Source organism: Argopecten irradians, chromosome 16, assembly GCF_041381155.1.
Source record: "Argopecten irradians isolate NY chromosome 16, Ai_NY, whole genome shotgun sequence".
In the NCBI taxonomy this organism is placed as follows: domain Eukaryota; kingdom Metazoa; phylum Mollusca; class Bivalvia; order Pectinida; family Pectinidae; genus Argopecten; species Argopecten irradians.
In genome coordinates, this window is record NC_091149.1 from 25,530,128 (window position 1) to 25,542,631 (window position 12,504).

Sequence of the window (12,504 nt, forward strand, 5' to 3'; positions counted from 1 at the left end):
ACCACAGACAAAAGGCGATTTGAATAGCCCATCATCTGATGATGGTGGGCTAAAAATAAGTAACCCTTAGAATATCAAGGATAGTGGTTGGTATGATTGGTTTGTGGTTAATTTCTTTGCCATCATGTATAAAACCATCCATTTCTGTAATTCTGTTCAAAGGAAATTAAAAGAGAGGTTTCAAGATACCAAAACGACGTTGGTTACGTATAATTTACCATCGATTAGTCCCAATTTAACGTTATGATGTCACGGAATTGCGTCAAATGATGACATCATAATCACCGAATGGTGGGACTAATCGACGATAAATCGTTCTTTACCCACGTCGTTTTGGGATTTCAAACCCCTTGTATTAAGTCAGGTACAATAGTTACATAGAACATATTTGAACCATGTTGGTATTATTATTATTTCAACATCCTAATAACAGCCAGGTCATGTAAGGACATGCCAGGTTTGTTGGTGGAGGAAGAAAGCCGGAGTACCTGGAGAAAAACCGGCGACCAGCTGTCAGTACCTTGCAACTGCCCTAACATGGAAATCAAGCCCGCATCCCAGAGGTGGAGGGCTTGTGGTAATATGTCGGAACATTTTAACCACTCGGTCACCGCTGCCCCTAACTATATAAATTTGAACCAAGGATAACAAACAGACACAAAGATGATATGTAGGCTTTTTTTTTTAATGACTACTGCAATAATGCACAAAAATATGACATTACATTATTTTTTTTTTCTCTCTCTCAAAATTCTGATTGTTTATAATATGCAGAAATATTGTATTATTTTCTGCTGAATAACAACGGTCACCTCCACATAGAAGTGATCGCCATAACGAGAAACCCATACAAAACACCAATAATACATACAGTTATCAATAGTCTACATAATAATAGGGGCTTATACTTTTACCAATTTGGTAATCTAAAATATTTTTCAAGACTTTCAGCATTGAAAATACTCATTTCAGCCTCAATGCATTTTTGCATTCTGAAAATCTAGTGTGGTATTTTCTCTAGCATTTAATAATTATATGTACATGTCTCTCCCCTGAAGGAGTATTTTTTTCCAAAATTGCCAACAAAATTCTACAAAATGTGTTGAGAAAACTGTGAAAGATAAGTTAAATAAGTTATTTAATGATAGTCAATAATGATGAAGAATATTTTACCCAAACACCACAAAAATTATACTGATGATAGCTCAACTTGGTATTAAACCTAAAGACAATAGGGTTAAAATGGATATATCATCAAAAAAATTAAACAATATAGACGAGACGATGATTCAGACATATTGTCCACATAAATTATATCTTGTTGATATAATATATCATTTGGTCAATATCTAAATGACATTTAAACTTCATAAATAAAACAAACATATGTTTTAAAGAGTTATGATGATTTTAGCAGTTGTTTTCTTCTAGTTCCCATTTCCAAAGCAATTAATTATCACATAAAACAAAAACAAAGATACATGTACCAGGATCACTGAATGATAACTCCACCAAATTGCCTCGGACAATTTCTTGACACACATTTTTAACAGCATCGTCTTTATTAGAATGCTTCCTAAATAGAAAGCAATAATCGCTCATCCTCAATACTCCAGTGGTAACTATCACTGCCTTTATGTCCACCCCTAACAATATCATAGCAAAACCGCAGGCTCTGTGTGCAACAGCATATGAGACAGGTAGTTTGATCCTTTGATGTACATCAATAGAAGCATATAATGTACACTGTATGGCTTTGAAGTTCGGTGTCGCTCTCTGTAATCCTCAAAGGAAGTCTCTGCAGGCCTGTGATCAATCATTTTTTTCCTTCTCAACTGCCTTCATCTTTGTTGTGACATAGTCCTAGGGTGGATATAACAACTGATAGTAACCCCTAGAATATTGAGGATGAAATCGTTGAGTGTAACAGTTAAGAATTTTATGGACTTCAAATAACTGATCACCCAATGTATATACAAACGTAAAATAGCAGAATAGCACTTCAGATATTTCTAAACATGTTAACAAAGACTTGGCACTGGGTTGTAAATGTTTCATATTAGTAATGTTTTTGTACCTCCCCTAAACAAGAGAGGCAGTCAAATAATTTGGGATCTATTCTGAAATTACAAATTACAGAGTTGTCTTCCCTTTTGTGAAGGTACTGACAGTTGTGTCATACATTTGCGAGTTTTACTTCAAACATTTAGGGTGAAAACAGCTAAACCAAGGTAATTGTGCTCACAAAAAATGACATTACAACGGATACCAACCAACAAGGGAGCTAACTCTGTAATATACAAAGACGGAATAATAACACTTGAAATCACATCCTATGAGTGGTTTCAAATGTTCAGAGATCCAGTTTTCCTTGTACAAACGCCAGGTAAAAAAATGAGGAGATAACAGACATTAACAATTTGTAGTATACAACAACATGGCATCTTTATTTCTTCATACTTCTGTATTTTTGTATTTTTATCACTTCATGCCACTGTATATCTAAAAAAAAATTCATGCCCCTGTGTGTAGCAACTGATTAAAATTTAGATCCTTATTCTCAGTCAAAGAGGATCTGACAACATCTCATTACGGGTCAAGTTGAGGTGACCTTCCTAACTGACTAATCAACTAGTGTTTAAGTACAGGTAAAGAAGAGGTCAACAGAATGTGACCTTAATGATGTCAGTATGTGCAGGATCTGAATTTTAATCAGATTGAACTTAACTGAATTGATTCCAATTCACAGGAGCAGAGATTTACTAGTAAATCTCTGAATATTCACTGTCTTCATTCCCCAAAGTGTGTAAAGTTCCACAATGTCCTGATTTTCACACAAGGAAAACACGGTCTTCAACAACAATATACATAACAAATGTTGACTTAAACATGCTACAGTAATGAAAATCACAGCTCTTCAATGCATAGGCGCCCTTTAAGTACAATATTCTTAATATGTAACACATGGGTGATACAATGAGTATAGATAATATGCACATCAACTTAAGTATATATATATAATACAGAGAAGGAGGTGGCAGGATTTTCAAGCATTTTTTTTTTAAAGTTTTCTACACATTTGTTTTCCTCATTGAATGTGCTTGCTGGAATATACAGTCAAAACATGTTGTACAAATGTACAAGGTATGTTTTTTTTCACTCACTAAGAACAATAACATGAGTTATCGCCCCTACTTCCCTCCATTCCATAAAGACACCAACTTTACATTCCATTTACAGGTAGAACATACAAACCACAACTTCTCTTACATATAAAACAATGGTAGCATTGCAAATAAAGCTAAAACCACCTGCCACCTTTATTTATTCTGTATTAGCCTATTACAGAGTTATCTGCCCTTATAGGTAGGTATTGATTGTGACGTCATGTGTTTGAGTCATACTTTCAGCAAAAAGACAAACGTTTTGCTTGCAAAATCATAACATCACAATCGATACCTACCCACAAGGGAGATTACTCTGTATATGTATAGAAGGAATAAATACAATTTCATGCAAACAATTACGAAGGATGAAAACCTAGAACCAATTGTATAATGGTCAAACAATTCAAACCTAAATCAGAATGTAGATGAAATCTATACAGTTTTATAAAGACAAAAACAAATATTGTCTTTGACATTACAATAATTTTGGTCCTCATATGAAATAGATTGTGTTGACATCTAAACAAACAACACCCATAGACAAATGACGTGCATGGTGATCAATGACATATTCAAAATCTAATACTTTTAAGCTCATCACTAAATATCTAGTACAGTATTCCCTCTGTTTATGACCACTTTTATAAACGACCACTACCTACAATTGATCAAATGTAAACAACCTCAAAATCTGCATAGAATAGTTTACAAACAAAAGAAATAAACAACTAACTTCCATTGTCAGAGACTCATGGTTGATTGCACTGGGCTGCGCTAAATTTATCACAATAACTTGTAGCGTAAGGCAATCAACTGTGACTCTCTGATAATGCTTATCTTCATAATGATTAGAATATACAAATCCTTGTAGCTTCGTTTTCTTTTTTTTCAATGCAAACTGTATTTCAAGATTAAGCTATTCCATAAATGTTTTCTTTGGGGATAACAACATAATGATATAATTATGAAGTGATACATAATGTGGACAAGGAAGTTGGATGTAACATGTCTTATCTTATTCTGTTCTAAACATTTTGTATTAAGATGATAAAATGTGTTTTGAAACTGCTGTTATTAACATTATAATCACAATTCTTTAAGAATAATTTCAAATTTTATTTTTATAATTCAATCTTGCTTGTAATTTTCAGTAGCTCAAAAAATATTGGCATTTACCATTTGCAATGCCATCTCTGATTGGCTAAAACAATGACGCAATATTATCACCATTCTCCATGCACTATTTCAAGCTTGATTTTTGTATTTGCAAACTAGTCATTATAATTTTTTTTTTATATTATATACATATATATTTATATTTCAATGAGCAATATGATGTATAGTGAAGCAATAATATAAACATATCTGTGAGGACTAGGATACGACTGTCGGTATGAGAGTGAAGCAGTCAGCACTATATATATAGAAAGAAATATACACATGCAATTACATAATATCTTTATAATAATTATTACAATTCAATTGATTTGTGCAACAACATTGTAAAAATTTTGTCGACTAGATTCAAGGTTAAACAACTCTTCATTCATACCCATTATTAATGAACATTCAACACATTAACAAACAGTAATTATAATACTTATTAATATGAGCTACAAATTAAATATTAAACTAATTTTCTAAATATTATTAACTTAACCTAACGTAAAATTCTCTAGCAATTCAAACAAAGGATATGGACCACAGTATAGATCGCTAGACGTCTCTATAAGCTAGAGTTATCTCCTCTGTATTTCGTCAATATTCCACAGAGGAAAACTGATAAAAGTATCTGTCACTACTAAACTAATTTTCTTATATTTTAAAAGATCTAAAACATAGGCTAATGTACATCAACAATTTATTTCACAATACATATGTCTAAATTTCAATTATTTTGCTATTTCCCATGCAATTTCTATTTCAGTTTGCGAGACCCTCATCTTTTTCTATAGTCAAAATACGTAAATGGAAATGGTAAAACAACACAAATGAAAACTAAATAATACAACCAAAATACAGTTTTAGTCAGCAGTCTCATAGCAGTAAGTGAAAACTCTTGCATATCACAGAGTTACTCCCTTGTGGATAGGTTTCCATTATGACATCTCTGTTTTGTCTTTTTCTCTGAAAATATGACATTGTATCCGCAAATACATAACTTCAAAATATATACTACCAGCAAGGCAGATAACTCTGTAATATGCAAATACAGAATAAACTCGATAAAAAAATTGTGAATATTAATAATTAAGTTCATTATTCTATGTATTAAAGTGGTAGGTATAAATTAGATATCATAAACAATTCCATTGAGAAATGCTGTTACACTCAAACTTTTTTTATAAGAATGATTGTGAATTGATAATGAAAAAAAACAATCTTTGGCCTTCTGATATTTTGTTTATAATTTGAGTTGATAAGAGTCGATTCAAACATGAACTTATTGTAGGAAGTCTATATGTAAGAGTGGTAATTCAAGAGGGGTATGTTTCTATAATTATATATACAAAGGTTATTTTTATTGAAATGTTTTTAAAATATTCATTCTTTTTTTCACATTCTCCCCCATGAAACAGTACATGTCACAGACATCAATGAGAATAGATTTTGGCTTTTCAAAATGAAAACATCTACAAAGTTCCCCTTCAAAACAAAATTCAAGTTTAATTTCCTGAAATGTCACTAACGGTATTACAATAAGAACATAAAATAACAGAATTAATTTGAATTGCACTACCAGGTAAATCCTAATCCACTGATCACTACTGTTAACCAACTCTCTCTCACATAAGATTTACTTAACAAATTTTACATTCCAAGGTAATTCACCAAACTTTATCACTGCAAAATACCATCTACATCACATTTATTGATAGGGATTTCCATTCAATTTTTTATCAATAAATTTTAATAATTGCGAACTTGATTATCACAAAATCTAATTGCTTTGAAAGAAAGTTGGTTTGCAGTAAAAAGAATTATAAATAAATATACTCTGTATAAAGTTCTGTCCAATGAAGTAAAAATTTTGATTCTATCACATATAAAACAATTCTATACCTCCGGTCTCACCAAATTTCCATGATTCAAAATATTGCACATACTAGATCATGCCCATGTTGTACAATGTGACCAAGAACACATCTAGTAATATCTGAATGTAGATTAAAATATATCAGCAAAACTGTATAATTTACAATCAATTTCAAAACCGATTGATATGTCATCTTCTTAACTATAAAACAAACGGTCCTTTACATGCCACAAATATATATTATTATACTCAGTTTGTTGAAGAACTAAATTCTTCTTTTCAATGACCAACACCTACTTTTGAAAGTTTCACCAGATCTAGAACATCACTTCACTTCACAGACTTTTGGCATCATAAGATTCAAATCCGCAAGAAGAAAGCCGGGTTCATCTGGATTGTACAAGGGAAGTAAAACTGCCAACACTTGAATCATAATACCAGTAGAAGCAGACAAAGCATTAAGTCCAAAACTTTCCAGTGACTTTATGGTGGTGCTTTTAGTCTATGATGTGATTTTACACAGAAGTCTGACTACAAATTGGCCAATATTACTAATTAATAGATATATTTACTGAAATTCAGGAGGTAGCATTTAATATTGCAAAGCATTAGAAACAAAAAGAAAATATTCAAAAAATAAAATTTAATGAAACACTGATAGAATAACTACTGATCAAATTTTGTTAACAAAAACAAAAGGGGGGATAATATAAACCTGCATCTAAATGAATTATTAATTAGGTAAAGGGAGATAACTGATCATCATAAGACTTGTGAAAAGTTAAATTTCAATTTAGCTTATTTGACCAACTGGAGAGTAACATAATTTGGTATAATTTTCTAAACAACTACCCATAATAAATACTGTGTTTCCTCTTCTATATTTTCCATATAGCCGTTTTTTTTCAACAGGAATGATATTTTCATGATTTCATGGGACATAGTTATGTAATACTTTGCGAAAAATTTAATTCGCAAAATACTTAAAAACAGTTGAAACATACATTACCTGGTAACCTTAAAACCAGATAGTGGGAACTTAAAACCGCTAAAATTAAGTGTTCTCATTTTTAGTTGAAATCACAAAAATATTGACCCTTGTCAATAACCTGCTATATGATAGTAAAGGAACACAATTATTCTGTGGCTAGGTGCTCTTGACTATGAAATGTTAAAGCCTTGCTACACTGGAGTCATTGAGTATTCTAAAACATCACATCCTTATCCTACTACCCTGATAATTATAGGACTAATTCATATCACACTTAACCACCAAGCAGAACACCTAGGTTTAAAGCTAACAGGCTCTGTAAAGGAGTTGTTGGACCTGACCTACAATTTAATTGCCATACAAAATTGACCATGTTTGACCATGCAAGAGTTTATATATATGCTCTGATATCTCAAACCAAAAGAGCAGACTTAAATTTTCCTCCTTATGTGTGAATTTTTTTTGACTTAAGTCAGTTTTTAGAGTTTGTTTTGAGAAATCGGGGCCTGACCTACAATTTATCTACCATACAAAACCTTTTGATATACTTGACAATGAAAGAGTTCACAGTATTTGAAGGCCAGGCCAATTCTTTTTTTTTGTAATTATCATTATTAATTTATTGTACAAAAGAACGTCTGTATGTGTTTGACCACTCAAAGAAATTTTCTGAACATTCAAGGGTGGTTGATGACAAGAGAGGGATAAATTTCTCATATTTCCTGTATATTGTCGATGGCAGTGATAGCTGTAAAGATATTATACCAGTGGTCTTAGGTCATGCTTGCCATCATACAAGGAGTTTGTGAATATAACAGATAGTAACTTTGTTAACTTTGAAGATTAAAGAGATGAAAAATGGCAATATCTTCTATCTTCGAGAAAAAAAAAAAAAAAAAAAAAAGAGAGAAAAACTAGACATGTTTTCAGGAAAAAATGTGACTTAAAAAAACCAACCTGTTCTCTAACCTACATGTTATAGTTTTAATAGTCTGTTTATTCTATAATAAATTAAATTTCTATAACTTCTGTTAAAAATCTATCATACCATTATTATGTAAATCATGCTTGAACAAAACATAACTGACAAAAAAAAATTAATAAAGAAAAAACATCAAAATTTGTGACTCTCTTCCACGTTTCAACCACATCATTGTGCACAAATCTTAATAAGTACCTCACATCTTAACAGAGACAACAAAATTTATCCATGAAACATGACAAAAATACATGATGATTGGACAAAAATATTCATTAAACATTCAACACATAATACAACAAATTCTCCCAAAAAGTTTTAATGACTTTCAGCAAAAATATATATTCTTTTAAATTCATGGACAAATAAAATATATAATATATAACAATCGTATAATAAATTGATACCAATTTTAAGTACAAGTACCTGTTACGTTAATCAATTTGTATAATAATCGCACACCTATACCCCTTTATGTTGGGAAATGAAAGGGCTTGGCTGAAATTTATTCAGATTTAATGACAATCATGAAAACGGTCTGCTGATTAAACTTCCACCCAAATGAAAATATTCACTTAAATGAGATGCACAACTCATTCAATAAACTGTGTTTATATGAACATTTCACCAAAAAAAATAAGGAAAGTGGAATGTTTCAGAAACATTCACTCAGATTTCATGAAAAATATGTTAGTAGGTGCTATGAAAAATAACATGACAACATTTACTTGTGAATGGAATATCTGCTATTATAAAATTCTGCATATAAAAAACATCCAATACTTTGTTTGCAAATATTATTTTACAGAGACCAACAAGATGAAAATTCCATTATTATTCATTTTTTTACATATACGAAACAAATTAATTCAAAAAGTCATTATAACATTAACAAGTTTCATTCAGAGTTGTAGATAATCGTTGCCGTCATTGAGAGCACTGACTCTTACAATAGGTGCTGGATTCCTAATATCTCTCTATCACACTATACAGACTCAACTTTGCGTAGGTGATTTGGTACTAGATTCTGGCCGACTACTGCTTCTTTGGGTGTCGTTGCCAGGACTACTGGGAGAGTTTTTAGGTCCAGTAGGGCCATCTTTTCGTGGACTCCTCGGCCGTCCAGACCCTCCACGGCCCCTGGGGCTGCCTCTGCCCCCCCGCCCTCCTGACTGACGACCTATATGTACAGTGTTGTCTCCTCTATTGTGATATTCAGTTGGTCTACGACCTCCCTCTCCATTATACCCCCCTCTGGAGCCTCCATCATTATGGTAGCCCCCGCGGGAGCCTCCATCATTATGGTAGCCCCCACGGGAGCCTCCATCATTATGGTAGCCCCCGCGGGAGCCTCCTTCCCCACTGTAACCTCCTCGGGGTCCATCACGACGAGGACGAGGTCGACGATTTCTGCGAGAGTCATCTGTAAAATAAATCACAAAATATCCTGCATGCAAGCTCTCTTTAGGAAAGGATCAATATAGGCACTGCCTGTTATCCAATCCTTTTGTCGATCAATAAAATATTCTGAACTAAATTGAAAGCTCTCTTTATTTCTTTATCATAAAACTGTGGTATTCCTTTCCTTTTTATTCCATGATTAAGTAACTAATTTAAATACATAAATTTAACTTATCCATCTGTGATTCATCGGCTGGTACAGTTCATTATTGATATTATTGTTTATCAAGTTTGTATATTAATGTGAAATTCCATATTAATATTTAAACTTGGATCAAAAGAAATACAGATTGATGATATTTAAATTTATAGACACATTAAAGCCGAAAATGATTTGAACAATGTATGTCAATCATGAAATAGTTCTTAATGAATACAGTATAGAGCTTTGTGGGATCAATATTTCATGGTTTTCCCTAAAGAGAAATATTTGTGGAGGTTAGATTTTGCCGTTCATTGATCTATATGATACTATTGTTCTTTAATAGGTACATTTAACAATATCTAAATATTTTGCTGGTTTTTAGCATTTGTGGATTCCAATAAAAATAGGAATATTACGAAGATAAACACCCCTCCGTGTAATTTCACTGCTATACAGTATACAGTCACATTGAGATATCAAATGTCTACTTACAGCCATCTCTTGTGGAGGACGTTTGGTTGTTGGACTGAGACAATTGGTCCCCTACAGGAGCTGTTGTAGGCCTCGTGCTGCCATCTGTATTATTATTACTCAATCCCTAAACAAGGGGAGATAACTTGTATTAACAAGAATTGCATATACAAATAGGCCGTTTTCAATTATAGGGTTTGACTGGTTGAACCTAGTTGTTCGTTTATGAATTAAAGACGGATCTGCTGATTTTATATTGTTTTCAGACGAGCTTTGACAACGCCCTTTCAGGCCTATATAAAAAAAACTGCAGGTCCGTCAGGATTTATACTTGAAATAATGGCTTTAAGAAACGATCGAACCAAATAAATAAAACGGCCCTACTCAATCCCTAAACAGGGGGGAGATCACTCATTTTAACAGAATTTTCTACAACACAACCCCAAGGGGTACTCATTATATAACAAGAATTACTGCAACGCAATCTCCAAACAGGGGAAGACCACTCATATCAGCAAGAAATTACAACATATCATCACATCCAAAGTATTTATCAGGTCCAAATGCTACACTATTACTGTAAAGTACAGAGTTGAGTTTTAGTAAACAAATCAAATTAGATTAGCTTAGTTTCTGTAATTTTCTCTTTAGATTGCACACCTGTGTTACACATACATGCAACAGTTTAAAATTATGTATCTGAGAAGCCAAAACTACATTCGTGAATGAATACATGTTTGATGTAATTACACATGGTTTAAAATGAAATATAACAGACTAATTCACTGCTGTAAGAACTAAGTGAGTAGTTAGTTCATGTAGGGAATTAATGTTTTCAACATAGAATTAAAATCTTAAATGAGAAAAATTCTAACATTTGGCCTTGACTTAAGCATTCGCCCCTGTGAGGAAGCTTTTAGTAGGATGTGAAGCCAACCCACTGTACCTTCTTGTTCAGTAATAACAGTGAAGGTACTATAAGTTCACAACCAACTATACCTACTTGTTCAATAATACAGTGAAGGTACTATAACTTCATAACCAACTGTACCTACTTGTTCAATAATACAGTGAAGGTACTATATCTTCACAACCAACTATACTTACTTGTTCAATAATACAGTGAAGGTACTATAACTTCACTACCAACTATACCTACTTGTTCAATAATAACAGTGAAGGTACTATAACTTCACAACCAACTGTACCTACTTGTTCAATAATACAGTGAAGGTACTATAACTTCACAACCAACTATACCTACTTGTTCAATAATACAGTGAAGGTACTATAACTTCACAACCAACTGTACCTACTTGTTCAATAATACAGTGAAGGTACTATAACTTCACAACCAACTATACCTACTTGTTCAATAATACAGTGAAGGTACTATAACTTCACAACCAACTGTACCTACTTGTTCAATAATAACAGTGAAGGTACTATAACTTCACAACCAACTGTACCTACTTGTTCAATAATACAGTGAAGGTACTATAACTTCACAACCAACTGTACCTACTTGTTCAATAATACAGTGAAGGTACTATAACTTCACAACCAACTGTACCTACTTGTTCAATAATAACAGTGAAGGTACTATAACTTCACAACCAACTGTACCTACTTGTTCAATAATAACAGTGAAGGTACTATAACTTCACAACCAACTATACCTACTTGTTCAATAATACAGTGAAGGTACTATAACTTCACAACCAACTATACCTACTTGTTCAATAATAACAGTGAAGGTACTATAACTTCACAACCAACTGTACCTACTTGTTCAATAATAACAGTGAAGGTACTATAACTTCACAACCAACTGTACCTACTTGTTCAATAATACAGTGAAGGTACTATAACCTCACAACCAACTGTACCTACTTGTTCAATAATAACAGTGAAGGTACTATAACTTCACTACCAACTATACCTACTTGTTCAATAATACTGTGAAGGTACTATAACTTCACAACCAACTGTACCTACTTGTTCAATAATACAGTGAAGGTACTATAACTTCACAACCAACTGTACCTACTTGTTCAATAATAACAGTGAAGGTACTATAACTTCACAACCAACTGTACCTACTTGTTCAATAATACAGTGAAGGTACTATAACTTCACAACCAACTGTACCTACTTGTTCAATAATACAGTGAAGGTACTATAACTTCACAACCAACGTACCTACTTGTTCAATAATACAGTGAAGGTACTATAACTTCACAACCAACTGTA

At 32.6% G+C, this 12,504-nt stretch overlaps 1 protein-coding gene across 1 annotated transcript in view; it reads right to left on the minus strand.

The window, feature by feature from the left end:
* Positions 1 to 664: 664 nt before the first annotated feature.
* LOC138310116 (spermatogenesis-associated serine-rich protein 2-like) overlaps positions 665 to 12,504 on the minus strand; it is a 64,603-nt gene continuing 52,763 nt past the window's right edge. Inside the window, exons 12-13 of the mRNA XM_069251249.1 lie at positions 10,273 to 10,378; positions 665 to 9,597 (exon numbers count right to left, since the gene is read on the minus strand). Coding sequence (XP_069107350.1) covers positions 9,170 to 9,597; positions 10,273 to 10,378 — 534 coding nt within the window. The 3' untranslated portion in view covers positions 665 to 9,169. The remainder of the gene's footprint in view (positions 9,598 to 10,272; positions 10,379 to 12,504) is intronic.